This window comes from Drosophila guanche, unplaced genomic scaffold (assembly GCF_900245975.1).
Source record: "Drosophila guanche unplaced genomic scaffold, DGUA_6, whole genome shotgun sequence".
Classification (NCBI taxonomy): Eukaryota; Metazoa; Arthropoda; class Insecta; order Diptera; family Drosophilidae; genus Drosophila; species Drosophila guanche.
The window spans coordinates 2,047,585-2,075,243 of NW_022995751.1; the positions used below are offsets into that span (position 1 = coordinate 2,047,585).

Consider the following 27,659-nt stretch of genomic DNA (forward strand, 5'->3'; position numbering starts at 1 on the left):
TTCCATTCGGTCTTAAAATAAAAAAGGCGCCAAAGAGATGTCAACTTTTTCACTTCCAATTATTTTTATGGTCACAAATCACGGACAAGAGAAGATGAGTACAGAAACCTGCTGAAGTTTAATATGGAGCAGCATAGATTTGCTTCACAGTCACGTCACTGTTGTCACCACACCCCATCTCTGGCAGAATGAATTGCCTCGCATTGATCTGGCAACACTGGCAAGTACCGCTAAGCTTGAAAAAAAGATTAGATGTTTTATTTTGCGCTGTATGTACAAAATTCAATATTATTCGCTAATCTCATCGATGACGGGCACATTCGCTAGCTCGGAGCATTTGCGCTTCCACTGTGCGAGCTGTTCCCGCAGCACCTTCTCTTTGGCGGCGGCGCGCGTAAGCAGAATTTTGGCCTTTTGCAGCAGCTGCGTCTTCTTCAAGAGTTGTTCCTTGATGAATTTAAGTTCCGCGTTGGTGACGTCCTTAAAAGGTTTGAAAAGCGCTAATTATGAACAAAAACGTACACGGTATAGTATTTTCGACTAACCTTGCTGAGTCCACCGCATTGGCTGCACTTGGTCCGCTTTTGGAGCTCTTGCTGAAGACTGGCAATCTTCTGCAGGGACGCTGCATGCTGCTGCTGCAACTGCGCCACATCTGGTGATGGGGCCGCGGAGTCTGTTGAGCTGCGTGACTCGGTCGAACGTCTCCCGTCTTTGAGGAACTTGTTCTCAGATCGCAGCTTCTCCACCAGATTGCGAAGCGAGAGAATCGTGTGCTCTGCCGACTGGCCCTGTTGGGTGTTTAACTTGAGGCCGCTGCACTTGCAGAGTTCCCGACGTGACTCATTCCTTGCCATTTCCTCCTTCAGAGCGATAATGTAACTGAAAAAGGATACATAAAAGATTCGTGATTGTAATGTCTTCCCTTGGACTCTTTTCATGCTGTACTTACTCCTCCAAGTGCTTGATGCGCTTCTGCAATCTATCGCTGCTGTCGTTCTGCCGCAGAACATCCGATTCCAGCTGCAGTTGGAGATTCCTTGCCTCCATCCGTATGTTCTGAGCCTCTACGCTCTGCAGGCGCTCTTGAAGTTTCTCCAGTTCGGTGGTGAGGGCGTTGCTGCCCCGCCCTTCCAGCTCCATGGCAATAATCTTGCGCTGCTGCAGCTCAATGCGGTTCTTCAAGGCCTCGATAAGGTCCACCTGGCTTCTATCGTAGAAGTCGTGGTTATCCCTCGGCTGCGGATGATGCGCTGGGGAACTGCACTCGCTGCTGGGTCCCGTGTATGTCTCGGGGCTCTCCGACGGAGAACACGAGAACTTGTTCACGCCCACGTGCTGCAGATTGGGACACGAAGGTGTGCGGCAGCACTTGAGGGAATTATTCGTAGCAGTGGCTGGTACTCCGCGCGCGACTTTGCTCTCCAGCAGATGCTTGTCCTTCTCCAGCCTGGCAATCGTGGTGCGTGCCGCCTGCAGCAGGGCCCGCGTCTTGTCCAACGCCATCTCCGTTTCGTCCAGCTTGGACTTGTACTTGTCAGCCTGCTGCTGCCAGCGCTTTTGCTTCTCCCACAGACCCACCTCGTTGGCGGTCCGATTGCGCTTTGCTTCCAGCATCCTTTGTTGGCGCTGCAGTTGCTCGCGAGTCTCTTCCAGCTCCGTCTCCAGCTGCTGGATGCGCTTCTGCTGGTTCTCGTTCTTCACTCGAGCATTGAGCTCCGTTTTAATGGAGACCACGGGCCGCTTGAGCAGTTGCTGGCGCAGCGACTGGGTAAGTTCTCGGGCCTGCTTCTCGCGCTGTGTGACATTCGTCAGCTGTCGGCGCAGGGCCTCCATTTGCGTGTGGTAGATCTTGTTGGTTGCCTCTGTCCGATTGAGATCAGCAGCCAGCTTGCCAATCTGCTCCTCCGAGTAGTTGGAAGTGTCATTGATGTACCTTTGCTGATCATCCTGCGGCATGGAAAGAGACTTTAACTTTACATTTCTCTGCAGGATTCAATGCTGGTAAGTTACTTACATGGAAGTTTTTCAGTGTATCCATTAAATCTTTTATATGCTTATCCTTCTCCTCCAGGAAGGCGCGTAGCTGATCAATTTCTGGACTTGGCTGAGCCTCCACGGACTTTTCGCGCTCCTGGCAGAGTTTTAATCTGAAAAAAAATGATGAGATTTAATATCTGATTGATCCTCTGGGTTATTACTGACTTCTCCTTTAATATTTCCACTTCATCTTCTTTTGTTTTCAGACTCTTTTGGATGTACTCTAGCTTGTCCTTTAGCTCCTTGATCTGCTTGTGTAGAGTCGGCAGTTCCTTGAGCTCCTCAGTGTCCTGCTTCTCCTGCTCTTCTTCTGGCTCGTCGTCCAGTACTTCCACAACCTCCACCTCGTCTTCTTCGTCGATGACTTCCTCCTCCACTGGTCTCTCTGGTGAGCTGCTGGTCTCAAACATTTCTTCGATTTTCTCGTCCGTAAGGTCATGAATCGAATGCTCTGCACTCTGCACGGAAGCTGCTGCTGCCACCGAGTCGTTGGTGGTCTGCTCCAGCTTGGATCGCAGCTCCTGGATCTCGACATCCTTTGTCTTAATGTTGAAGTTCAAATTGTTCACTGTGGCCCTGAGGGATTCGATTTCGGCTGTCTGTTTGCTGACCAGCTGCTGGCTCTGTTCCCGCTCTGTCTGTAGTAAATTCTGGCACTTCTGAATGGACTGATCCTTTTCCATGAGGAGAGTGTGGAAGGAGAGTATGGTCTTCTCCACCACACCGCTGTGAGGACTCTCGGATTCGCGGCTCTCCGCCCGAGATGCCGCTAATTGCTTTTGCAGCAGCTCGGAGCGTTCGTTTGCCTCCAGCAGTCTGTGTGGGAGGACATAAGGAAAGGTGAGTAAATCGGACAGAAAAATCAGAGTATCCATTACTTACGATGCTTGCATTTGCTGCAGATCTTCGCGAGAGCCCCTCCTACTCTCCCCTGCTGTCTGGACTGATTGATTCTGCTGGCTGCGTATGCCATTTGTCTGGACTGCTGTCTCCAACAGCTTCACAGACTCCTCCTGCGTTTGGGTGGACGTGTCAGAGTGAGGTTGGCGCCTGCAGGGCGAGCCAATGGGCGAGGATTGCCTGTCTATCAGCTGCACTGCTCTTCGCATGGCTGGTACAGGAGCCATAGTTGCCTCCGTATTGGCTGCTGGCACCGTTTCCTCCGTATTGGTTGCAGCATCCACTGTGGCGCAGGTAGTCGTTTCTCCAGTGTCCTGCAAGCCAAACAGAGCCTGTATGGTCTGCCAGTGCTCCGAATCCGTGGCCTGTCGCACTCTCACCTCCGAAAACTCACGCTGCAGCTCCTCCAGCTTCGTTTGCAGGCTCTCGCAACGCTGTTCCAGGAGTTTCGATTGAGTTTCAGACTTGATAAGCTTAATCAGCTGCTGGGAGCTATCCTCGTGTGGAGTTAGCTTCGATTGCACTGCCTCAAGTACCTCTCGGATAACGGCCGAGTGTTCTTCCTTCTGCTGCTGCTGGTGCTCCTCCAAACGCCGCTGGAACTTATGGTAGGCGAACACAAAGTTGGTGAGGAAGATCAATGGTGTAAATTTGGCATATTTCTCTTTCAGTGCAAACAGCGAATGCTGTAGGAATCTGCGGGAAGAAAGGTTTAGTCTGTAATTTCATTCTAAAGAAAATGTTGATAGTTTTTACTTTTGTTTGATGTCACTATTGCTGCGCTCTTGCTGGAAGTCTTGTTGTGCCTGCGCCATCGAACGCTCAGTGGCTGTCAGTTGCGATTGCAGACTGTCGGACTTTAGTTGGATTTGTTCTCGCTCTGCCTCCAAGCGGGAGACCTCTGTTTTGACTGTACAAGAGACAGATGAGAAAAAACACGAAGGGGCTAATGAGAATGACTCCCACTTACCACTATCTAAATCTCTTTGGACTTTGGCTAGCATTAGCTTCTCATTGGAGCTGCTCTGCAGATCGGCCACCAAATGCCGCAGACTGATGTGATTGTCGGTGATGTCATTGAGAAGCTTTTGCTGCGAATGTATCTGCCTATTGGCCACGGACAGGAGACCCTCCAGTTGCGTTATCTCCCGCTGCAGTTCCGCTTGCTTGCCACGCCAGGCGGCCAGTTCCTGTCGCTGATCTTCGTACTCCTTGGCTGTCACGTAATCCAGTTGATAGTTGTCCCTAATGATGCCATACTCCGTGCAGATATCTGGCAGATTCAGTTCGCCCAGCAGCTGCTCCGTGGCCTGGCCCAGCTGCATGCACAAAATAGCATTTCGTTGCTCCAGCTGCTGGTGCTCCTCGGCTGTGTACAAGTGCCGGCGATGCACATCATCTAACTCAGATCGATAGGCGGATAAGTCTGCCTGTGCTTGCTCTAGTTGCCGCAGCAGCTCGGACTTATCTTCAATGAAGCGCAACTCCTGCCGCCGGGATTCTGTGAGTAGTTGATCATATTCCTGTCGCATATAACCATAGGAACTGCTATTCTTCTCCAGCTGCAGCTCTAAGCTAAGCAATTGCACATGCAGCTGCTGATTGTGGTTCAGCAGTTGGTTGCCATCGGCGGACATGTGAAGGCGCAGCTCTTCGTAATGCTTTCGCAGCAGAGAGAGTTCCAACAGCTGCTCTGACTTGGGAGCAGCCTCTTCTACATCCGCAATGATAGGACGTTGTAGTCCAATGGTTGCTGCTGTGGGCGTGCTGGGACGAGTGGCAGTGTCGATAGCTGGAAGCGCCTGCTCCTGCTCCTCTTGATGCTCCTCCTCGGGCATCTCTGGTACATCGCATAAACTTTGCACAGAGGAGAGCTCTCCCGTCTCCGATTCGCTGCCATTTTGCTGCAGCAACAACTCACGCAGTGCCTCTTCGCGTGCCTTTAGCTCCAACAGCTGACTTTGCAGACGTTGTGGCGTGGATGTGCCACTGGGCAGAGCTTCGATGAGGCGTCGCAGCAGCTCCGAATCGATGGTAATGTGCTCCGAAGTGGCTGCCAAGGAAACGTATTGAAGTGGAGAAGTTTACAATGAGATCCGAGCTCTTACCATCGTACTCGCGCAACTTCTCCAGGATCTCGTACATGCCAATGCGCAGCGTTTCGTTTTCGGCCAGGACTTCATCGTACCTGCTTTGCATCTCCGTGCTGGCTGCACCGTCTCCCTGTCCGCGTCGTGGCGATTTCTCCAGGGGTGTACTCGAGGGCACTTCCCCCACCTCACTGGGCTGTGGCAGGGAATCATCCAGCGCATGTGGTTCACCGCGATGTAGCTCCAATAGCTTTCGCCTGTTAGGACACATGTGAGGACTAATCAAAGAAGGAATCAACGCACTCACCTTAGCTCGCTCTTTTCCAGCTTCAGCTGCAGTCGCAGCTCCTCTGAGGTGCGCAGCTTCAGCATTAGTCTCTCGATCTGCTTGTCCTTGTTGCGCTGCTTGGAGCGCGTATTCTTGGCCAAAATCACCACGTCCTCCGGGATCTTCAGTCTGCGACGCAACAGCTCGTTCTCCTGCACCACTTCGTTGAGGGAATTGAGCTCCTGGACATAGGTTCGCAGCTGCTTTTCTCGCTCCGCTAGTTTCTGTTCGAGGCCCGAGCAGCGACGCAGTGCTGGCACAAGGCCATCCTCTCCACGCTTGTACGATTCGAGGGCACTCAGGGCATGCATTGCCTGCTTAGACTTCATCACATTGTCCTGCTCGGAGGCGTCTAGCATCTCGGCGAGCTGTTCGCAACGGGCTTGCGTCACAGCGAGACGTTCCTCGATCATCTTGCAGCAAGCACGCGGCTGTTCGGGATTCTGGGAGCGCTCTCGCTCGGCGGTAAGCTGCTTCATCACCTTCGTGAAACTAATCATTTCCTCAGCCATGGACTTGATCTTTGCTTCTAGCTTTTCAATGTGCTTCTCGCGGGTCTCGAGTATCTACAGGACAAAGAATATAATCGTAGATCAAAAAAGAAAGAGATGAACTTACATTTCGGAGCTTCATTTGCTCCTCATCCTGCTTGCTCTGGCTGATCTTTGGGCTGGCAAGGAGTGTATTCCTGCCCGTGGCCAACTGCTTCGTCAGTCGCTCCACCTCTTTGTCTTTGTCCTGCAAAAGTTTTTTCCAGCTGAGGCATTTGTTCTCGAACTTGTCCAGGAACTGACGCATCTCCACTTCATGCCTCTCACGATCCAGTTCGAGGAACGTGATATTGCCCTCTAGTCGTGTGATCTCCAGGCATTGCTTTTGCTCCTTTTCCTTGAGAGACTTACGCTCCTGCTCCACCTCTGTGATGTCCTCGCTTAGCTGCAGCAGATTGGCCTTGATGTTCTGCAGCTCTCGCTCCTGTACGGATATCGTTTTGGATTGGCTAATGTTCTGATTCTGGAGCGTCTGTAAGGAAAGAAAGTTTGGGCATTCACTGATTGGTTTTTACACGCTTCACTCCACTAACCTCAATCTCTTTTAGCAGCCGCTTGATGTGCTTGTTCTTGGTGTCGATGTTCTGCAGCAGCGTACTCTGTTTGTCCAGCTCGGAAAGCGGATCGGAGGAGTCCTTATCGCTGGCCTCCGCCTGCTGTGCGGCCTCCCTGAGACGCAGCTCCAGCTGCCTGATCTCCTCCCCCAACTACGGATTCAAATGGTTAAACTTTTCATTAGACAAATCCTTGGATTGAGCCTAAACTCTCACCTCGTTTGTCTTATTTTTCAGGCCATCGCGTTCATCCTCCAGCCTCTGCAACATTCGCTTGAGTTTTTCGTTTTCGCCCTGGAGTCGTCCGCCAGTGGCACCGCCCTGTTCCAGCCGCTGTGCCTGAGCCGCCTGCTCGCCCTTGTACTCCAGCACGGCCAGCGTCAGTTCTAGTGTCTTGCGTAAGGACTTTCTGGGCAGCTCGTCGAGCGTCTCGGCCAGCTCTAGCAGCGTCTCGTACAGCTCCTGCTTCTGGCGCGCCGTAAAGTCGCGGAACTTGCGCACAGATACAGTCTCCGGTATGTCCATGCTGGTGCTGGCTCATGGCCTCGCGCTTTGGCGGCTCTTCTCGTTCTGAAGTTCACAATTTTCGCTGATTTCACGGGCTACTAATGCTCTCTACCGAAAGCGCTGCTGATTGTTTGTAATTTTCTCGGTTGCCAGGTGACAGGTGAGTCAAAACAAACTCCGCTCGCATTGAGGGTTGACTCACACTAGTCCCGTGCTCCGGAAACGGGGTTGCTGCTGCTGCCTGTGAAATGACCCACCGTTTGTTTTTGCTGGCATTTTGTTTTGCTACCTGCGTTCGGTGGCGTTGCGTTGCGTTGCGCTGTGTACACGTTTCCTGACAGGATAATTGCCCAAAAGAGGCGAATGCGCTCGCTCGCTGTGGATCCTCCACGAACTCCTTCCACAATTGATTCGTGGAAGGAGTGGATTGCTGCTCCTCCATAAACAAAATGGCAATCGGTAACCAGGAAAGTGTTAATTGGCAAAGTGTCAAAGTACAACAAAGGGGGAAAAGCCTCTGAAATTGAAAAGCTATTTCAAAGTTTGGCTGTTTCTGTTGGCAGCTACAGCTCCTTCTCCTTCTTCCTCCTCTTTTGGACAGCTCGTTGAAGGCCTTGGCTGCCAGGCCTCCCAATTTTTGTCAGACATTTAGGTACATTTGTAAGAATAATTGAAACTAATGGCAAACGACTTTGGTTACCCTCCCATTTGTGGAATCTCCTTGTATTCTCGCTGTGAACGACTGCAGTTGTAAGCCGCAGCGCCCGAATAATTGAAATGATATTTCAAATGGCCAATTACCAATTTTGGCTCTTTATTTAAACTGAATGAAACCCTTACGCCCTTGCTGTTGCACCATAAATGTTCACAAACTAATTGAATTTCCATTTTTCAGGCACACAAATCTGGTTGGTTCTTGGCATCAATTTGGAGTAGCATTAGCTCGTAGGTTACGAGTGTGGCCATCATCTGCAGAGAAGTTATGGCAACAATTAAATGTAATTGTCAAGCAATCATGCCCAAAACTTACCCCAAAGAGGCTCTTGCGTGTGAGGTAAAACAAGCGATAGCCCGAGAGTCCAACGAACTCTGCGGTTAATTGACTGACAAACCGCTGCACCTCCTGTGTCCAATGAGTGCTGGGCACTAGATAAAGCGTGCGAAGTGGCAGCAGCGAGGCATCGTGTATCTTGGAGGCGGACATAAAGACAAGGCTAGTGCGTGCCAGCAGGAAGAGCAGCGAGTACCAGAAGTACACATAATTAATTGGGTGGCGGAGTTTACTGCAGCATCGGAAAGGAGATCAAGAGTGGCACAAACTCTAAGTGTTAATGGTAAAACTCACGTGAAGATGGCCAGTGCTTGATTGCAAATGACGTAGACATTGTTTGCACAGGACACAAACACAATGCTGGACATGCTGGCATCCACGAGAGTGGCCAGCTCACAAAGACGTATGTGATCTCGGCGTATATCGTACCACAGGGCATCCGGCACTTGCTGAAATCAAATGCTACATAAAAATAGATGCAGGAAAATGTATGCTCGATTATCCCACTCTATCTGTCAATGCCAAAATACGATCTGCAAACTGCTGAAATCGCTGCGCCAGACCAATGCTCGTGAGCACTATAAAGATGTCCATAAAGTTCCACAGAAAAGTAAAGGCTACATTTAGCCACTGTCATTGAAGAAAGACAACAATTAATAGAGGGAACAATTAACATCAGCAAACGAAAATCCCCTACAAAGCCATAGAACAAAGAGAACATATTGTGGGGCAGCAGCTCAAATATGTCCGAGAATTCCTTCTCCACATAGGAGCCAATCGACACACGCGATTGATTCGTTTGACAGTGAAAAATATGCATGTAGCTGTAGTAACCAGAGGCATAGTATAGCACGTGATCCGCTGGAAAGGAAAGGCATAATAAATGAGGAATCAACTGGAGCAGAACTCACCCACTGCCATAGCACCCACTACACAGCCAATGAGGCGTAGCTTAGATCGAAGACTGTGCTTGCACGGAGCATAGGGAGGAAACTGCATCATAATGTCCAATGAACTCCAGGGCAGAATGAGCTTGGACCAGGAGCGAGCGAAGCTAATAAAGTTCAACCAGTTTACGATGCCCACAATGAGGAAAACCAAATTCACTGCAAAGGAACACACAATAAGAGAATTTATGGTGAGGATTTCCACTGCTCACTCATATTCTTGGCATTTAGACCCGTTTTAAATAGAATGTTTGCCTCCATTAGTGTTTTGATGCCTCCCAGCAGCAAGAACAATCCGGTGAAGCACATTCCAATGCTTCGAATGCGGAACTTTACATCTTGTGGATCCCGGCTGAGAACATTCGAAAGGGGCATGATGCCAAACACTTGTGCAACACAGAGATCTGTACACAGATAAAGATATAAAGATCACTGACAGTTCAGAAGGAGTGCATTACTTACATGGCCTGATTGCACGATAGAAGGTATCCAGCTCCTTGAATTCTTTGCCGCCTTTGGCACAACGCCATGTCATGGCCAGGACAGTGCGTTGCTTTTGCCGTCGCACCTTTAAGCGCTTCAGGATGCCAACCGCTGCCGCTGACATCTTGCTCAAGTGTGAACAGCAGCTAATCCAAGAGCTGTGTCTCATAATTATTGTTTACGGATACAGCTCCCAGATGCGGACATGCTACCCCAAGCCTGTAATTAGGTACCAACAAATCGGCAGTTCAGAGGCGAACAATCTACGAGTATATTTTGTATTTTGCACTTCGTGTAAGCCTGAAGTTTAGTGCGAAAACTGTCGCCGACATGGAAGGACCTGCCTTAACGGCGGCAGCCAAAAGGAGGCATGAGTCACTGCTGAGGACTCTGGCACACCCGACGAACACTGTGCCGAAGCTGGCGGATGATACGACCTTTGAATTCAATGTGATTGCCAGCGAAAAGCTGCCAGAGTACGCTCAACTGGATCTCTTTCATCGAGCTGTTTATCCATGTGAGTAGGGTCCAGTTTTCCCTCTGATTTGTTTCTCATTTCTCCACCTAGTCATGCTGCTGGCTCAATTCTTTGCTGTTATGCCTTTGATTGGCATACGGCAGCCCAATCCACGAAGAGTTCGCTTTGCCTATAAATCGCTGCCCATGATCGTTACCGTCACGTTTATTGCCGCTACTTTAACATTACTTGCTGCCATGCTCAAGCACTTGCTGGAGATTGGCATTAATGCCAAGAATTTTGGTAAGAATACATCAATTTCAAATAAGATATATATGTAATTATTATTTAATTTTTGAGTGGGTCTTGTGTTCTTTGGCTGTGTGCTGCTTGCTTACTTTGTCTTTATTCGTTTGGCACGACGTTGGCCCCATCTCATTCGCTATTGGACACGCACGGAGCTGGTCTTCAACAGAGCGCCCTACGAGATGCCCAAAAGGAATCTATACAAGCGCGTGCAGCTGGCTGGCTTGATGATTATTGGTCTGTCGATCGGTAGGCGCTTCTGGGAGATGGGCTTGAGTATTCCACTAATCTATTTTCCTTCCCAGGTGAACATGCCATGTTTCAGATTTCAGCAATTCTTACCTACAAGCGACGAATACAATTGTGCTCTGCAGCGGCCAACGTTACCGCTGTGACAAGCTTCGAAGACTATGCGAGAACGAACTATGATTATGCGTTTCAATGGCTGCCCTACAACCCCGTCATGGCTGCTTTACTACTGGTATGAAATCTCGAGAGTAGTCTTTAAATATATCCTTAAACTAATTACCATTCCTTAGCTCATCAATGGCGCGTGCACTTTTGTGTGGAACTACATGGATCTGTTTATAATGATGGTCAGCAAAGGACTTTCCTATCGCTTCGAGCAGATCACGGCACGCATACGCAAGCTGGAGCACGAAGAAGTGACCGAATCCACGTTCATCGAGATACGTGAGCATTATGTAAATATGTGCGAACTGCTGGAGTATGTGGACAGCTCCATGTCCAGCCTGATACTGCTCTCTTGTGTGAATAATTTGTATTTTGTTTGCTATCAGCTTCTTAACGTATTCAAGTGAGTGCTTTCCCTGATCTTTGCTCTTCAGTACTCTGCATAAATGCGTCGTTTATCCCTCTACAACTCAGCAAACTCCGCTGGCCCATCAACTACATTTACTTTTGGTACTCTTTGCTCTATCTGATTGGACGCACGGCCTTTGTGTTCCTCACGGCAGCAGACATCAATGAGGAGTCGAAGCGTGGTCTGGGCATACTGCGACGAGTGTCCAGCAAGAGTTGGTGTGTGGAAGTGGAGCGTCTCATATTCCAGATGACCACCCAAGTGGTAGCTCTGTCGGGCAAGAAGTTTTACTTCCTCACGCGCAGGCTTCTCTTTGGAGTGGGTAACCCTGAACCCCCCATAGCGAATTTCTACTTTATGTTGACACTCTTTCCCCTTTTTATCTGTCATTTTAGATGGCAGGAACCATTGTCACCTACGAGCTGGTTCTACTGCAATTCGATGAACCCAATCGTCGCAAGGGTCTGCTGCCCTTGTGCGCCTGATGGCAAACAACATGCACTCCCCCCACAACATTTCTCGACATTTGTCATGTCAGCTGCCAGGAACAGGCGGTGCTGCAATTAGTTTTAAATACTTAGTTGGTAAATTGCAAATCGTAAACAACAATCACGCCCACGCCGCCGCCAGATTGCCACTCGAGTGTCCGTCCAGTGATAGTTTGGCCATGCCGCAGGGCGAAACATTCCATCGGGCTGTCTCGAAAGTTCTTTTTATTTCACAAATCTATGGTCTGCTGCCTGTCAGCAATCTACGCGCCCTGGATGTGGAGGATATACGCTATCGTTGGCTGTCCCCACGCATCTTCTACTCTGCACTCATCATAGCAATGAATATCTGTGAATTTGGAGCCGTTTTAAATTACGTAGGCCAGGTGGCCATTAATTTTCACAACTCTAGCACGCTGTCGCTGTATGTTGTCTGCCTGTTGGAGCACTTTTTCTTCTGGCGACTGGCTGTCCAGTGGCCCAGCATCATGCGAACGTGGCATAGTGTGGAGCAGCTCTTTCTGCGCGTACCCTATCGCTTCTATGGGGAGTACAGGATGAAGAGACGCATCTACATTGTGTTTTCAGTGGTCATGCTATCAGCTTTGGGTGAGTATTGGCACTATCCTTCTCCAGCTAATGCTTATTCTCTTACCCTCCAGCGGAGCATTGTTTGCTGCTCACAAACTCCTTTCATCTCAGCAACATGGAGCGCACTCAGTGCAAGATCAATGTCACCTACTTGGAGAGCATCTACAGGTGGGAGCGCCCACATTTGTACATAATTTTGCCCTATCACATGTGGATGCTTCCATTTTTGGAGTGGATCAACGAGACGATTGCCTATCCCCGCTCCTTCACCGACTGCTTTATCATGTGCATTGGCATTGGCCTGGCCGCACGTTTCCATCAACTCTATCGACGCATCGCTGCTGTTCACAGGAAGGTCATGCCAGCTGTCTTCTGGACTGAAGTGCGTGAGCATTATCTGGCACTCAAGCGTCTGGTGCGTCTCTTGGATGCCGCCATTGCACCGCTTGTTCTGCTGGCATTTGGAAATAACATGTCCTTCATATGCTTTCAACTGTTTAACAGTTTCAAGTGAGTTTAGGTGCGGTTCTACGAGGCGTCTTCTGATGGTTTTCTTCAACAGAAACATTGGCGTGGACTTTATGGTGATGCTGGCCTTTTGGTATTCCCTGGTCTTTGCCGTTGTGCGCACTCTGCTGACCATATTTGTTGCCTCTTCAATTAATGATATTGAGAGGAAGATTGTTACGGCACTGCGGGATGTCCCTAGCAGGGCATGGTCTATTGAGGTGGGAATAGATTTAAGTTGAGAGAGACTTCTTTCATCCAAGATTTTCTGTTGCAGGTTCAGCGTTTCAGCGAGCAATTGGGTCACGACATGACAGCCTTGTCTGGCAGTGGCTTCTTCTACCTCACACGCTCACTTGTACTGGCTGTGAGTCGTACCAGACATCTGTCCATTGCAATGACTCAACCAAAGTCTTTCTTTGCTTACAGATGGGCACCACCATTATAACGTATGAGCTAATGATATCGGATGTGATCAACCAGGGCGGCATCAGGCAAAAGACTCAATACTGTAGAGAATTCTAAGCTATAAATTCGTTAAATTCAAGAGCACGATTAGCCATAAGTGTCACACAGCCCCATGCAATGCACCTGCAGCACAGCTATTGAGATTCTAATCTGCGAAATACAAGGCTAAATGTTAAACGAAATGCTACCGCCCACTTGTTTGTGGTCCTGGGACACGCTCTAAATCATTTTCCACTCAACAGCGAAGCCATGAAGCAGGTCGCGACCAGGAGTAGGGATAAAAACACGCTTCAGCATGCCATTGGACCATGTGAGTGCACTCAGATTTCCCTTGTAGATGGTTTAATCTTCCAATTTTGTAGTCCTGGTGGTGGCACAGTTCTTTGGTGTAATGCCAGTGTCTGGGATCTGGCCAAGCTCACCCGCGAAGATGGTGCGCTTTCGCTGGTTCTCCCTGTCTTTTATTGCAGCCATTGTGATATTCGCCTTCTCCATTATGGACTGCGGGCTGTCCTCCAAAGTGGTGCTCGATTATGGCCTAAAGATCTATACCATAGGTGGGTACAAAATGATCTTTGAGCATCGTCTAACATTAATTGTGCTTCCCCTTCGTCAGGTTCCCTCAGCTTCAGCGTGATTTGCATCTTCTGTATTGGAGTCTTTCTGCAGGTGTCCCGCCGCTGGCCGCATCTCATCCAACGAACAGCGGAATGCGAGCAGATCTTCATGCAGCCCGACTACGAATGCTGCTTTGGCCGTGAGTTTAGTCGTCGCCTGCGACTCTGGGGAGTGATTCTGCTCGTGTCCGCCTTCTGCGAGCACTCAACCTACGTGGGCAGCGCCCTGTACAACAATCATCTGCAGATTGTCGAGTGCAAGCTGAATGTGAATTTTTGGTTGAACTACTTTCAGCGCGAGTGCCAGCAGCTCTTTCTAGTGCTTCAGTTTTCCTCTTGGTGGATACCCTTCATAGAGTGGACCACCCTCTCGATGACCTTTGTGTGGAACTTTGTGGATATCTTTCTCATTCTGAACTTTCGGGCATTGCAGATGCGCTTCCAGCAGATGCACTGGCGCATCCGCCAGAATGCCTTTCAGCGTATGCCAAACGAATTCTGGCAGAGTGTGCGTGGCGATTTGTTGGATCTGAATGATCTGCTCAGCCTCAACGACAAGGAATTATCGGGACTTATAGTCCTCTCCTGTGCCCACAACATGTACTTTGTGTGTGTGCAGGTATATCACAGTTTTCAGTGAGTTTTTGACATACATACTTCCTGCCAGAAATCCGTAAGTCATTCATTCTCTTTCCGCCTAGATCGAAGGGAAACTATGTGGATGAGCTGTACTTCTGGTTCAGCCTGCTGTATGTCATTTTGCGGGTCTTAAACATGATGTTTGCTGCCTCTTCCATACCGCAGGAGGCCAAGGCCATATCGGACACGGTCTACGAAATACCCACGGAATTTTGGAGCGTGGAACTGAGGCGCCTAAATGAGATTTTGATCTCGGAGAAGTTCTCTCTCAGCGGCAAGGGCTACTTTTTTCTTACACGACGGCTAATATTTGCAGTGAGTGGGGGGAATTCTCAAATGGAATGTGATTTTCCTCTAATTAGTCTTATCTTTCAGATGGTTGGCACCTTAATGGTTTACGAGCTGGTGCTGATAAATCAAATGGCTGGAACTGTGACCCAGAAGAGTTTCTGTGACGGCGGTGTGGGCTCCTCCAAGAGCGTATTTGCCTAATCGGCTGCCTGTCTGTTTTGTTTGCTTTGGATTTCTCGCACTTATCTGCAAATATTTTTGTAATGGCACACATTAGATCCTATCTAACATCAATCAATACAATATATTGAGTTCCTGAGAATGTTGCTCTGGCTGTGTGCACCCATTTGGGGCAGCCATTTGTCTGGCTCCAGCCTTCAAATGGAGTGGACTCCCGCACAGAGTTCAAATGGGAATACCCTGCACCATGCCATTGGTTATGGTGAGTGCAAATCGGTGAAAGGAATAACCCTAAAGGATAGATCTATTACAGTTCTGCTTGTGGGGCAATTCTTTGGCGTGCTGCCACTCTCCGGAGTGGAACCATCTTCGCCGGTTGGCAGTGTTCGCTTTCGATGGTTCTCTCCGTTGAATCTGCTACCCTTAGCCGTGCTTTGCTTTGTTCTCTTGGATTTCGTGCTGTCAGCAAAGCTTGTAATACACAATGGTCTAAAGCTGTATACTATAGGTAAGAAAAGCCTCACATCTGTGTCATATTATAATTTTCATTTGATTTCCTTGCAGGATCTCTGAGTTTTAGTATAATTTGTATTTTCTGCTTTGGAGCGTTTTTGCTGCTTGCACCACGCTGGCCACACATCATCCGACGAACAACGGAGTGCGAGCGGGTCTTCCAGCAGTCCTGCTACGATTGCTCCAATGTCCGTCGCTTCAGCCAACGCCTGCGCCGCTGGGCCATTGTTCTGCTGGTGACTGCCCTGTGCGAGCATCTCACCTACGTTGGAAGCGCTGTATGGAGTAACTTCAAGCAGATACGCGATTGCCATCTGGACATTGACTTCTGGGAGAACTACTTCCGGCGCGAACGCCAGGAACTGTTCTCCACTTTGCCCTACAACACGTTGTTCGCGCTGTATGTGGAGTGGTGCACCCTCTCCATGACTTTTGTGTGGAACTTTGGGGACATATTTTTGATTCTGATTTGTCGGGGCATGCAGATGCGTTTCCAGCAGATGCACTGGCGCATCCGCCAGCATATTGGCCGGAGCATGAGCGACGAGTTCTGGCAAGAGGTGCGCTACGATCTCTTGGATCTGAACGATCTGCTCAAGCTGTACGACATGGAACTGTCTGGCCTGGTGCTTGTCTCCTGCGCACACAATATGTACTTTATTTGTGTTCAAATCTATCATAGCTTTCAGTGAGTGCACTGAAATCTATCCCAAGATATTCTCTGATTTACTTCTCCTTTTTGCAGAGCCAAAGGAGCATTCTTGGATGAGGTTTACTTTTGGTTCTGTCTGATTTACGTTGTCAGTCGCGCCGTAAGTATGATGCTTGCTGCCTCCTCCATTCCCCAAGAGGCCAAGCAAATCACCTACACGCTCGATGAGGCACCCACAAGCTGCTGGAGTAAAGAACTGGAACGTCTGAGTGAGATTATGCGCAATGAGAGCTTTGCACTCACTGGAAAGGGCTACTTTGTGCTCACCCGAAGGCTGATCTTTGCGGTTTGTTATTGAATTCTTTACTTTCTGAAGCTCTACGATGGCTTCTTGCAGATGTCTGCCACTTTGATGGTCTACGAGTTGGTTCTAATCAACCAAATGGAGGGCGAAGAGGTGCAACGGAGCATTTGCAGTCGCGGTGCTGGCTCCTCAATGAGCATTTTCTTCTCGTAATTTCCTTCCAGCAGTTCCTGTTCGCTTCGCGCTAATGCAAAGTACTTCACGGAACTGTCGGGCTGTCAGCGATTGGCATTTGCACAAAAGATTATGTACAAGATAAGCCGCACAATTGGCACAGACACCATCAATTAGTCTTAGTCGGAACAAGCGCAGCACAGCGCACCCTGCTTATGGCTTGAAGCATTCTTTTGTGTGGTTTTATTCAGTTGTTAGTTGCGCTCCAAGCATGGCCAGGACAACGGGGGATCCAGCCAAGCGATACAAATGTATTGCTCGCATTAAGTTCTGGCGAAGATCGCGAGTGGGCAGCGAGTATGTCTATGAATTTGAGTGATGCCAATATTAATCTGTAATTATTTTTTGATAGTATTACACTGGGTGTCCTCAAGTATAAAGTGACCTCCAGGCAACCGCAACACTTTCAGTTTGCCAAGAGTAAGTGGCATATATATTTCCGAATTTCTGAATAGTTTTCCCTTTGTTGCAGTAAAATCTTTCATGCATCGTGCTCTAAAAGATGATTACAATTACAGCGGCTCCTTCCAAGAGGCCATCAAACCAGGTAAACAGCAATTGAGAGCAATGTTCCTTCCTTACAGTTTCCCTTCTTTTCAGTACTCATTATTGCCCAGATCTTTGCCCTGATGCCTGTACGTGGCATAGGCTCAAAGTTTGCAGAAGACCTGACCTTCGCTTGGTCCAGTTTCCGCACATATTATGCCCTGGCCATGATGATTTTGTTTGGGATTACCGCTGGCTATATTGTGGCCTTCCTCACGAATGTTTCCTTTGACTTTGATTCGGTGGAGACGATGACGTTCTATGGCTCCATATTTATCATCTCAATTTCATTTCTCCAGCTCGCAAGGCGATGGCCCGCCATTGCCCAGGAGTGGCAGGCAGTGGAGGCCAAGCTGCCGCCGCTGCGGCTAGCAAAGGAGCGCCGATCCCTGGCCCATCACATCAAGATGATTACGCTGGTTGCCACCACATGCTCTCTGGGTAAGCATTGTCTCTACTGCCTGATTCAATGAGTATTAATTGCTTTCCCCTTTGCAGTGGAGCATCTGCTGAGCATGACATCCACGATAACCTTTGCAGTGGCTTGTCCGCGCTGGCCCGCTCATCCCATCGACAACTTTTTGTACTTTAACTTCTCGACTGTGTTCCATTTCGTTGAGTACACCACATTCCTGGGTCTGTTGGGGAAAGTGATCAATGTGCTGAGCACTTTTGCCTGGAACTTCAACGACATATTTGTGATGGCCGTCAGCGTGGCACTGGCCTCACGTTTCCGCCAGCTCAACGATTACATGCAGCGCGCGGCAAGAACGGTAAGCATAGGAAGCCATAGGAAATGTTTACTTCTAGAAGCTGTTTCCTCCATTTGCAGGCCACCACAGTGGAGTACTGGATGCACTGCAGAATCAATTTCCGGAATCTCTGCAAACTTTGTCAAGTCGTAGACGATGGCATCTCGGCCATAACTCTTCTCTGCTTCAGCAACAATTTGTATTTCATTTGTGGAAAGATCCTAAAGAGCATGCAGTAAGTTATGGCGGTATATCGTGGCTACTTTTAATGAAAGTTTTACAGAACAAAGCCCTCTGCCTCGCACACCATGTACTTTTGGTTCTCGCTCTCGTATCTGCTGGGCCGCACACTCATTTTGTCACTCTACAGCTCCAGCATCAATGATGAGTCCAAGCGACCGCTGCGTATATTTCGCATGGTGCCCAGAAAGTATTGGTGCGATGAGGTAGCCTAGCAGACAGAACGTCCATTCCGAAAAAAGTAATAATTTCATTTTTATATGCAGCTCAAACGCTTTTCCGAGGAAGTTCACATGGACACGGTGGCATTGACGGGCATGAAGTTCTTTAGTTTGACGCGTGGCGTTGTCATTTCGGTATGTACATGCAGATGGATTATCCTTAGTCATGTCGATTAATTGAATACTATATGTATCTACCATATACCCTTTGCAGGTGGCGGGAACTATCGTGACCTACGAGCTGATTCTGCTGCAGTTCAACAAGGAGGAAACGACGGCGTTTACCTGCTAATGTGGCAAGCTGACAAGGGGAGGAGGTGTGGCCTTTTGTAGTGTAGTTTTATTGTTGTCGCTTTGCCTTAATTATAGAGAGAGAGAAGTGCAAAACAACAGGTGTTTTTAATGGCCATTCTAATTGGCAAATGGAAATTCGCTTTTCTGGCAGTAGTCCTTTGAAGTTGGACAAAGTCGGAACACATGATGAAGTTTCTGCCTGCAAAACTCGAACAAAAGTTCCGGCGCTTAAAGAAGCACGCGAGGTCGCCATTGATGCGAAAGCTGGATGTGATGCACGAAAGGTAAATCGAATAAGAATCGTTAAATTAATCAAAATTGTAACTCCATCCATCAGCGCACGTCAAAAAGTCTTTCAGCAAAAGTGCGATGAATACAAAGATCAAAAGGAGTCCGAGTTTGAGTGTAGGAAACGACCGACAAGTAGGTTTACACCACTCTTCCCCACTTGTTCATCTAATACATGTGAATCTCTTCATAGAAATTCCTGGAGGCTCTAGGGAGACCTTCCTCAGTGATGGCACCTTTCACCAGGCCGTAGGCAGGGTGCTGCTTGTGGCCGAGTTCTTTGCCATGATGCCGGTCAAGGGCGTGACGGGAAAGCATCCGGCAGACCTAAGTTTCTCCTGGCGCAACGTGCGCACTTGCTTCTGTCTGGTATTCATCACCTCCAGTGTGGCAAACTTTGGACTATCGCTGTTCAAGGTGTTAAACAATCCCATTAGCTTCAACAGCATCAAGCCCATTATATTTCGTGGCTCGGTGCTGTTGGTTCTCATTGTGGCACTGCGGTTGGCTCAGAAGTGGCCCGCTTTGATGATGTACTGGCATGAAGTGGAGCAGGGCTTGCCGCAGTATCCATCGCAGCTGGCCAAGTGGCAGATGAGGCACACTATTCGAATGGTTATGCTTGTGGGAATGATGCTTTCCTTTGGTAAGAAATGAGTTTTAGTGATAAATGACTATAAATATGTTTCATAACCACAGCGGAGCATCTACTCAGCATTGTATCGGCCATTAATTATGCTAGGTATTGCAATGGCACTTCTGATCCCATCAAGAATTTTTTTCTGCTCACCAACGACGAGATCTTTTACGTGACCAGCTACTCCACGACCTTGGCCTTGTGGGGAAAGTTCCAGAACGTATATTCCACATTTATATGGAACTATATGGACATGTTTGTGATGATTGTCAGCATTGGATTGGCAGCAAAGTTTCGACAGCTAAACAACGACTTGAGAAACTTTAAGGGAATGGTGAGTGACACAGTTCTACCTCCTCTTTTCTCGTCACTGATTGGTATCTTCTTTTAGCACATGGCGCCTTCATACTGGTCGGAGCGTCGCATTCAATACCGAAGCATTTGCATATTGTGTGACAAAATGGACGATGCCATTTCACTCATCACAATGGTGTCCTTTTCGAACAACCTTTACTTCATATGCGTTCAGCTTCTGCGTAGCTTGAAGTTTGTACAACAATTTCTGATACTTGAAGCTGTTCATTTATGCATTTTCCAATTGCAGCACCATGCCTTCGGTGGCCCATGCCGTTTACTTTTACTTCTCCTTAATATTCCTCATTGGTCGCACGCTGGCTGTGTCGCTGTATTCCGCCAGTGTGCACGACGAGTCGCGGGTCACTCTGCGATATTTGCGCTGTGTGCCAAAGGATTCATGGTGTCCGGAGGTCAAGCGCTTTTCGGAGGAAGTAATCAGCGATGAGGTGGCTCTCAGTGGCATGAAGTTTTTTCATCTTACTCGAAAGTTGGTATTGAGTGTAAGCCTCTGAAAAGATTTTTGCAAATTACTGTATTAATTGAATATTTTTCCATGCAGGTGGCAGGTACTATAGTTACCTATGAGCTGGTGCTCATCCAGTTCCATGAGGATAACAATTTGTGGGACTGCAAACAGAGTTATTACTCGTAATTTGAGAGAACATTTAAGTTTGCATAATAAATAAAAAATCATCTTGCACTTTATTATTATTATTGTTGTTTAAAGCAATTAAAGGAAACCAACAAAATGTCGACCGGTAATATCAATCGGTTATATTGCCTAAATTGTACGTCAGATTGATCATCCATCTATGGAGAGAGATAGAGATTCTTTCTACGTGTGTTCCGTTGGTGTGTGTAGACTCTTTACAAATATCAAACGTTCTTCAAGAATGGTCACTATATGTATCACTTAATGCCTAAGGGAGGGGGCTTCCTACAAATGGTGGAGTACGAGTACGAGTATTACGATTATGTTTGTGTCTGTATGGGGCAACCTACGATTAGCTGGCATGGGGTCACAGTGGTCATCGTGCGGTGGCGAAACAGTTCGGGGAATATACAATATGCAGTGAATGCAAAATTCAGCTAAATATTTTCAATTACTTATGTTTAAATTCAGTTTTCGTTTCGTGTGTCGACTCGTTTTCGTTTCGTTTTTGCAACTACAAAGAAAAGGTAACATGTTCGGAAGTTTTGGTGGTTTCTGGTTGCTTATGATGTCTGTTTTGCCATTACAATATATTATATATTGTATTGTATGAAGCGGAACGGAAGCTACATGATAGTTATGCTACTATGATATCTATATGTTTTGTGTATAGGAATCCTAGGCACATGTCGTCGGATACGCGTGCATGTCCTACTAATACAATTTTCTTCGGCTGCCAATAAAGAACTACAAAAACTTGTTCGTTGTTTTGCTTAACGCTTCCTCTTGCTTCACACTCGCGCGGAGGGGGAAGTTTGGGTATGGGAGAGCTACGTCTGAGAGAAGGCAAACATAAAGTATCACAAAGATTGAGATCTTAAATTAAAGCATAGCGATAGAAAGAGATGAGAAAGAGAGAGCTCACATAATCGTGTAGTGGATGAAGATAGTGAAGTTGGGTATGGGAATGCTTGAAACACAAATGGCGAGTTTTTTGTTTGCGTTCGAATGAAACAAGTCTAGAGAGTATTTTGCAGTTTCTCAATGTCGCTTGGCATCGTACTGCTTCACCTTTTCCGGTATGGCTGCCTTCTCCACAGCCACATGCAGACCGAGCTCCTCCAATGATTTAACATAGATCAGTTTGCGCCAGAACTTTGTGCTGTCAAGAGTATATAAAAATTGCATTTATAAAAAAGGAAATATCGAATCTTTTATGCTCACCTGACAAACGGACGTGCCATCCACACCAAAGACTTGATCCAAAAGGTTGGATGCACTAAATACATGTGCTTCAGACTCTTGCGTAAGCGTCTATCCAGCAGTTGATAGCATCTAAAGGGGCAAAAAGACCATCAATGTTAAGAAAATAGCATATCGTTCCATACATACCGCTTCAGCCATGGAAAGGGCGGCACGTTGCGCCTATTGGAGCCGCCATGCAAGTAAATCAAGACATAATCATCCGTCACCAGTTGCTCCAGGGTCTTCACCACATACAGGAACAGGTTGTCCATCACATAGCTGTAGTCGGCCCGCGATCGATCCGGCAAGTGGCAGGCGCAAAAGATGACTATGGCATTCTGACCGCCAGACTTCAGATAGCCGCCATGTGACAGCACACGCTTGTAGGGCTCAATAACCCGCATGTCAATCTCCCGCGTGCGTCCATCTGGCAGTGTGATCTTCTGCCAGTTGCGTGAGTCGCGCCGCTCCTCGGCAGCCGAATACTGTGGTAGAGTCGCCGCAGCCGGAGTGTGTGGCGTGGGCGTTGTGGCCAGACCAAACTCGAGGTCCAGATCATCGTCATTGTCGGGCAGCAGTTCGGGGCCCTCGCAATCATCGTCATCGTCCTCGCCGTCCAGGCCGTCGATGAGAGAGCTCGAGGGACTCAGCGACGCCAGATTGTGTTCGATATCCTCATCATCGTCGAAGCTATGATTTGAGATGGAGTCCAGGCTTGAGATGTCCTCGCCACCTGGCAGGGTACTGCAGCGCTTCGTTTTCTTGCCATTTGCGTTGGGCAGCAGGGAAACTGATTGAAAATTGGACTCCACAGCAGCGAGATACTGCGAGACATCCGCATCCGACTCGCTGCTAAGGATGTCGGGGCTGTTGGCCCTCAGAAGGCTGACTTTGGCATCCTTCGGCTTGTTGCGGGGGGCTTGTTGGTTCAGTGTGTTCTTCGCCTGCACGGCCGCCTCGGTGGTGGGCACCACGTCGGGAAAGTTGTTCCGCTTGGTCTGAAACGGCTCCGAGTCCGAGTCTGTGTTCGTGGGCGACATCAGCGGATGACTGTTGGCCAGCGTGCGTTCAATGATCTGTCGTTGTGGCATCGTCTCGATGGACAGCAACTCCGGCCGCATTATTCTGTTGTCCAAGGTAGCGCTCGTCTTGGTCGTCTCCTCCAGAATGGTTTTCACCTGGGGCGCAGCGACCTGCGTACACTCATCGGCCAGCGGGGAGATGCCCGTTGAGTCCGTGGGTGTCTCAGAGATGTCCATTTTGCTCTCTGACTGCGAAGATTCCGATTCCGCGTAATGAAAACTGCAAATCGATTAGTCATATATTGTGGGACGGATGCATTGTTTTGTGTGTTGGCGGGGGAGCTCCGCGCTTTACCTCATAGTTCCCAGTGTTATTCGAGTAGCTTGTGTGAAAGTTGGCTTGCCCACTCATCTAGGCAATGCTAGAGTCTCGCTGTGCATCAGCTGTTCTGCTTAATTATTCAGCCGTTGTTGCTTAATTTCCTTTTTTTGTTGTAAACAAATTTTCCTATTGTGGGCCCAATACACGTGGAGTTGCCAGACGTTCCGATATGTGCCCGACAGTGCTGGTAAAATGAAAAGGTATATTTTGGTATACTTCTGAGGTATTTTTGTGCACATTTTTAAGCCGCAATAATGAGGCCGCAGTCCCAACATACATACATCATATGTACATTTCGTACGACCAAAATATAAAATTGTTTAATCTATGAAATTCAATTATATTTTTAGTACTCAGAGTTCTGGTTAGACAGTAATATTAAACGGAATCTCAAAATCACACGTATCCAGAAAACGCACAAAAAATAACAGTGCTTACATTTGTATGGCAAAACAGCCACGCTTTTAGGTATATTTCGGTATTAGGGTCAGGCGGTATATTTTATCGATGAATCTGCGGACACACTGCATTGGTGGCGTCGTGAAAAAAAATAAAAAATTTGTTAAATAGCAGAAATAATTACAAATTGCAATGGACGGCGCACCAATTGTTGTTGATGCCGTGCCTGTCAGCACTGAGAGCACTTCTGTGCCCGTAGTTGTTTCGATACCTACCGTTTCCACCGTGGGCGCTACTTCCGCTTTGACAGCGGCCCCAGCAGCAGCAACAACAACAGCGACGACTGTGGCGACAGTGACATCGACAGCGCCAGCGACAGCGACTGCGACTCCTTTGCGAAATCCAATCCACAACCTTCCCATGGAACTGCAGAATGACCAGAAGCGCAGGAGGTGAGTCTGAGAACAATTATGCAGTCCCCAACATTGCCAAGTAATTGTTCTGTTTTATAGCTCCTCTCGCACCATCAAGCGGAAGCGTTTTGATGATGAAATCGTCGAGTACAACATCACTGTGCCCACAAGTCGTGGAGGCGCAGACCCCGGCCGACGGGACAGGCCACGCCCCAGTTCCCAAAGCTATCCAGCTCTGATGGGAATACCCTCGTCCCTTAATATGCATACAGCACCAATTGCCTTGCCGGAAAGTCCTCAGGCACCCGGAATAGTGGAGGGAATTTTGCCAGGCACACCAAGTGGTACGGTGGCAGCGGTTCCAGCGGTCACGCCCCCCGTTGAAGCGCCAGCCACACCAGCGCCTGTGGTTGCGCAAGTGCATCCAAAGCCAGCGGCGGAACGTGCTCCAGCCACCGAAAAACGTTCGACCCTTCGTGCTGGGCGTCCGCCCAACAAGAGGTCGCAGCGTCGCAATGGCCGTCCCTTGGCACAGATGGCCACCAAGGATCTGGGACGCTGGAAGCCCTGCGACGACATGGCTTTGATCATCGGCATTCAGCAGACGAACGACTTGCGCCTGATCCATCGTGGTGTGAAGTTCTCGTGCAAGTTCACGGCCCAGGAGTTGCAGCAGCGTTGGTATGCTCTGCTATACGAGCCAGCAGTGTCACGGATTGCCGTCTCCGCTATGCGCAACTTGCACCCCGAAATGGTTGAGTCCATACAGCGAAAGGCACCGTACAGTATCCAGGAGGAGGAGATGCTGGGCACCATCAGTAGTGTAAGTAAAGATGTGATATTAATCTCTAGAATATACACGTAATCCTCCCCTGCCTTTCTACAGACGGAAACACCCAAGCTGGAGCACTTCCAGAAGCTGCTCGACAAGAATGCAGGTATCTTCTACTGCGCCCGCACCGCCAAGTCACTCCAAAACCACTGGCAGCTCCTCAAGCAGTACAGCCTGCTGCCGGATCAGGTAGTGCAGCCGCTGCATGGCTTGGAGCAGACGTTGCTGAGCTTCTCCGATGCAGAGGAACAGGTCTTCGAGAATGACATCAACGAGGCACGGGATGAGGCATTGGAACTGGAGGTGGCACTCACGGATCGCCGAAACAAGCGGGACATTCGCGTGCTGGAGAACGAGCTGACGCGTTGGGGCGTCCTGGTGGATTCTGTGCTGGGACCGACGGCTACCTTGGAGTTCGACAGCCAGACGCTGGCCTGTTTGTGCGGCCGCAAGGTGCGCTACCTGATGCGCTCCAAGGAAATAACTTTCGGACGCGATGCCAAGGACTATTTAATTGATGTGGATCTGTCTCTGGAGGGTGTGGCCGCAAAGATCTCACGTCGCCAGGGCACCATCAAGCTGCGCAGCAACGGCGACTTCTTCATTGCCAACGAGGGCAAGCGGGCAATCTTTATCAACGGTACGCCCCTGCTGACGGGCATGAAGACCCGCCTGGCCGACAGCTGCATTATGGAGATGTGCGGACTGCGCCTAACCTTCCAGGTCAACTACGAGCTCATCAATGCCATACGCCATGAGAGCTCCAAGACAGCGAATTCCTTGAACTAGCCTCGCTCCGAGTGTCGCAAAACAAATCTATTCCATAAGTTTAATGTTTAATGTTCACACAAGAAACGAAACAAGTTCAGAATGAATTAACCATCAGTGTAACCTCATAAACTAATGGAACGCCCACGTGCCAACAGTCAACGCCTCCAATCGAACGGAAGCCAGAGTTCTTAGAGGGGAAATGAGTGAATGAAAAAGAGTTCCAATCTCCCGGATTGTCGGCCCACAGTCTGCGAACAGTCTCGTATCTAGCTCATGACTCCTACGCTTCTACTTCTTGGGGCGCCTATGTCATGGAGTTAATTTGTGTCTACTCGTAAGCTGCTATTAATTACAGCTCAGACTCTCGAGAGTGGCCACTAAAACACCATAAACCATCTATCCATAACCATTCTATTCGCATGTCACCATCGCTGTGCGTCTAGGCGGCTTACAAAGCGAATTAAGCAAACAAAGATCCGCGTCTGTTGGGAATTTCTTGCTCACGCGATTGTCTGAGATTGTTCTCAGTTCTGTATGGTCTCGGGTTCCCATCTAACGGGTGGGGGAAGCACATTTAATGGCCAGCGATTGTGTTTGGGCAAATTTGTTCGACCTTGCGAACTCCGCGAACTCTCCCAAGTTCCATTTACAAATTGTAACAGATCGCGTAACAGACTCCAAGGGTGGATTAACTCCCCGTTGGCCAAAGGTTATAAATGATGGGATGCTGTTAAAATAATTAATTAATCGACTGACAGGCGAGGACCATGACACATAATATAGAAATTAGTCGCCAGAAAAGAACACATGGAGAAAGTTCGATGACTTTCTGGCGAGCAACATCAGCAGCAGCAGCAGAAGCGACGGCCTTTCTTCGAGGTCGGATTCTGTTTTGGGTTCGCTTTGGGTCTCGCATCGCTCTCTAATTTGTATTGTTGATACTATAAACTAATAAGCTGTCGGGGCATGCAAGCTGCGCAGCATATTAAAATATAATTAATTGTTGTCACTGTCTATAAAAAGTCAATTTACTTTTTGGCCATACCAAGAATTTCGTGGTCTATCTTGGTCCGAGTCCCATCATTCCATCCCATCTCGGCCCATTCTCCATCTCGCAGCTTCTCCATCTTTCTCCGCTTTGTTTCTCCTGGAATTCCAAATTCTAACGTTGATTTGTGTGCAGTTTTTTGTTCGCCATCTGATCTCAGAGCCAATCGATGGACCTTTGGATGGTTCTGCTGCTGCTGCTGCTGCTGCTTTCTTTTCCCGATGCCCAAGATGATGATGGGAGAGCTAATGAAGCTTGGCTTTGTCTTATTATACCTTTTGTGCAGTTCACCGAACTTTTGTTGTTGTTATTGTTGCTCTTGTTGTTGCTGCTGAGGTGTTCTTGTGGTCCGATATTTTGGCGATGTCGCAACTGCTAAAATTAGTCTGCAGCGCCCGTCTAAGGGGGCTCTCTCTCTTCTCTATTAGCGTAGGTCATGCTGTTTATCCGCTCAACCAAAGTGGAGCACTACATGGGCTCTGATCGGAACGAGAAACTGCTGGTTGGGGCGTTGCGTGGGGGTCACCGTCTACAGATAGAACTTTCACAGCATCGAGGGCTGAGATCACCCAAAATGAATGATATTTTAGGCCTCTCATTGATTGCTCCAGTTTAGGGTGACATAATAGTGCGATTATCTCATTGAATTATATAAAATGAAATAACAAAAGTTTGTCAAAAAGTTTCGTGACTTTGCAGGAAAATGGTCTAAAAACAATCGATGTGTAAGGCCATAAAAATAGGCAACCCACTGACTCCGATATGCCAAAATCCAAGGGGTCTGACAGTCCCTGCCAGTGTGATTATTCAACAACACAGAAAACTCTGTAAAATGGTTTGGCTGCCTTTGATATTCATTTTGTTAATCGCATTTCAATCAATTTCATTCCAATTGTCGCCTGTGGATGGATCGACATTTGTCGTAGACGTGCATGTTCCATGCGTCATGTGAAATATTCAAATTTTGCTTTTGCTTTATCGAGTTTTGCATGTAACGCATAAATAATACACTCCGAGCTCCGATCAACAGCGTCTTGTT

The 27,659-nt window shown here is 48.3% G+C and overlaps 9 protein-coding genes across 10 annotated transcripts; 6 read left to right on the forward strand and 3 right to left on the reverse strand.

Moving 5' to 3' along the window:
- Window positions 1-256: 256 nt before the first annotated feature.
- On the reverse strand, window positions 257-7,014 carry LOC117587241 (centrosomal protein cep290). Its single transcript, XM_034277810.1, has 13 exons — window positions 6,680-7,014; window positions 6,443-6,616; window positions 5,977-6,381; window positions 5,338-5,924; window positions 5,049-5,287; window positions 3,911-4,993; window positions 3,697-3,850; window positions 2,923-3,636; window positions 2,206-2,856; window positions 2,018-2,150; window positions 953-1,950; window positions 546-882; window positions 257-480 (listed from the first exon to the last, which is right to left on the reverse strand). Exons 1-13 carry the CDS (start codon window positions 6,986-6,988, stop codon window positions 289-291), a joined length of 5,976 nt encoding a protein of 1,991 aa, XP_034133701.1. The 5' UTR covers window positions 6,989-7,014; the 3' UTR covers window positions 257-288.
- An 847-nt stretch (window positions 7,015-7,861) lies between these two features.
- On the reverse strand, window positions 7,862-9,659 carry LOC117587144 (gustatory receptor for sugar taste 61a). The gene is made up of 8 exons (XM_034277650.1): window positions 9,431-9,659; window positions 9,181-9,372; window positions 8,933-9,127; window positions 8,719-8,882; window positions 8,529-8,651; window positions 8,316-8,470; window positions 8,001-8,253; window positions 7,862-7,939 (listed from the first exon to the last, which is right to left on the reverse strand). The coding sequence occupies exons 1-8, from the start codon at window positions 9,618-9,620 to the stop codon at window positions 7,862-7,864; spliced, it is 1,350 nt and encodes a 449-aa protein (XP_034133541.1). The 5' UTR covers window positions 9,621-9,659.
- Window positions 9,650-11,566, forward strand: LOC117587247 (gustatory receptor for sugar taste 64a). 2 transcript variants are annotated; one of them, XM_034277818.1, is made up of 7 exons: window positions 9,650-9,968; window positions 10,020-10,211; window positions 10,269-10,463; window positions 10,520-10,695; window positions 10,754-11,031; window positions 11,103-11,355; window positions 11,433-11,566. In XM_034277818.1, exons 1-7 carry the CDS (start codon window positions 9,782-9,784, stop codon window positions 11,520-11,522), a joined length of 1,371 nt encoding a protein of 456 aa, XP_034133709.1. In that variant the 5' UTR covers window positions 9,650-9,781; the 3' UTR covers window positions 11,523-11,566. The 2 variants fall into 2 exon arrangements, with proteins under 2 accessions (XP_034133709.1, XP_034133710.1); XM_034277819.1 differs by having other exon boundaries at window positions 11,103-11,359; window positions 11,433-11,524.
- On the forward strand, window positions 11,524-13,180 carry LOC117587245 (gustatory receptor for sugar taste 64b). Its single transcript, XM_034277817.1, has 5 exons — window positions 11,524-12,134; window positions 12,188-12,626; window positions 12,679-12,844; window positions 12,901-12,990; window positions 13,053-13,180. The coding sequence occupies exons 1-5, from the start codon at window positions 11,534-11,536 to the stop codon at window positions 13,146-13,148; spliced, it is 1,392 nt and encodes a 463-aa protein (XP_034133708.1). The 5' UTR covers window positions 11,524-11,533; the 3' UTR covers window positions 13,149-13,180.
- A 91-nt stretch (window positions 13,181-13,271) lies between these two features.
- Window positions 13,272-14,863, forward strand: LOC117587249 (gustatory receptor for sugar taste 64c-like). Its single transcript, XM_034277822.1, has 5 exons — window positions 13,272-13,401; window positions 13,454-13,648; window positions 13,708-14,344; window positions 14,410-14,662; window positions 14,723-14,863. Exons 1-5 carry the CDS (start codon window positions 13,341-13,343, stop codon window positions 14,837-14,839), a joined length of 1,263 nt encoding a protein of 420 aa, XP_034133713.1. The 5' UTR covers window positions 13,272-13,340; the 3' UTR covers window positions 14,840-14,863.
- A 73-nt stretch (window positions 14,864-14,936) lies between these two features.
- LOC117587248 (gustatory receptor for sugar taste 64d) lies at window positions 14,937-16,525 on the forward strand. Its single transcript, XM_034277820.1, has 5 exons — window positions 14,937-15,080; window positions 15,132-15,326; window positions 15,383-16,019; window positions 16,077-16,329; window positions 16,381-16,525. The coding sequence occupies exons 1-5, from the start codon at window positions 14,960-14,962 to the stop codon at window positions 16,498-16,500; spliced, it is 1,326 nt and encodes a 441-aa protein (XP_034133711.1). The 5' UTR covers window positions 14,937-14,959; the 3' UTR covers window positions 16,501-16,525.
- Window positions 16,526-16,703: 178 nt separating this feature from the next.
- Window positions 16,704-20,536, forward strand: LOC117587145. Its single transcript, XM_034277652.1, is given in 15 exon segments — window positions 16,704-16,818; window positions 16,874-16,941; window positions 16,994-17,068; window positions 17,122-17,508; window positions 17,566-17,840; window positions 17,900-18,054; window positions 18,103-18,265; window positions 18,326-18,415; window positions 18,495-18,571; window positions 18,739-18,858; window positions 18,912-18,997; window positions 19,056-19,508; window positions 19,562-20,123; window positions 20,125-20,356; window positions 20,416-20,536. Coding segments are annotated over 15 exon segments (2,922 nt in total). The 5' UTR covers window positions 16,704-16,732; the 3' UTR covers window positions 20,509-20,536.
- Window positions 20,537-20,564: 28 nt separating this feature from the next.
- LOC117587244 (BCL2/adenovirus E1B 19 kDa protein-interacting protein 2) lies at window positions 20,565-23,330 on the reverse strand. Its single transcript, XM_034277816.1, has 4 exons — window positions 23,131-23,330; window positions 21,901-23,055; window positions 21,733-21,843; window positions 20,565-21,670 (listed from the first exon to the last, which is right to left on the reverse strand). The coding sequence occupies exons 1-4, from the start codon at window positions 23,133-23,135 to the stop codon at window positions 21,550-21,552; spliced, it is 1,392 nt and encodes a 463-aa protein (XP_034133707.1). The 5' UTR covers window positions 23,136-23,330; the 3' UTR covers window positions 20,565-21,549.
- Window positions 23,331-23,661: 331 nt separating this feature from the next.
- LOC117587031 (microspherule protein 1) lies at window positions 23,662-26,240 on the forward strand. Its single transcript, XM_034277456.1, has 3 exons — window positions 23,662-24,008; window positions 24,069-24,792; window positions 24,856-26,240. The coding sequence occupies exons 1-3, from the start codon at window positions 23,749-23,751 to the stop codon at window positions 25,588-25,590; spliced, it is 1,719 nt and encodes a 572-aa protein (XP_034133347.1). The 5' UTR covers window positions 23,662-23,748; the 3' UTR covers window positions 25,591-26,240.
- Window positions 26,241-27,659: the final 1,419 nt, after the last annotated feature.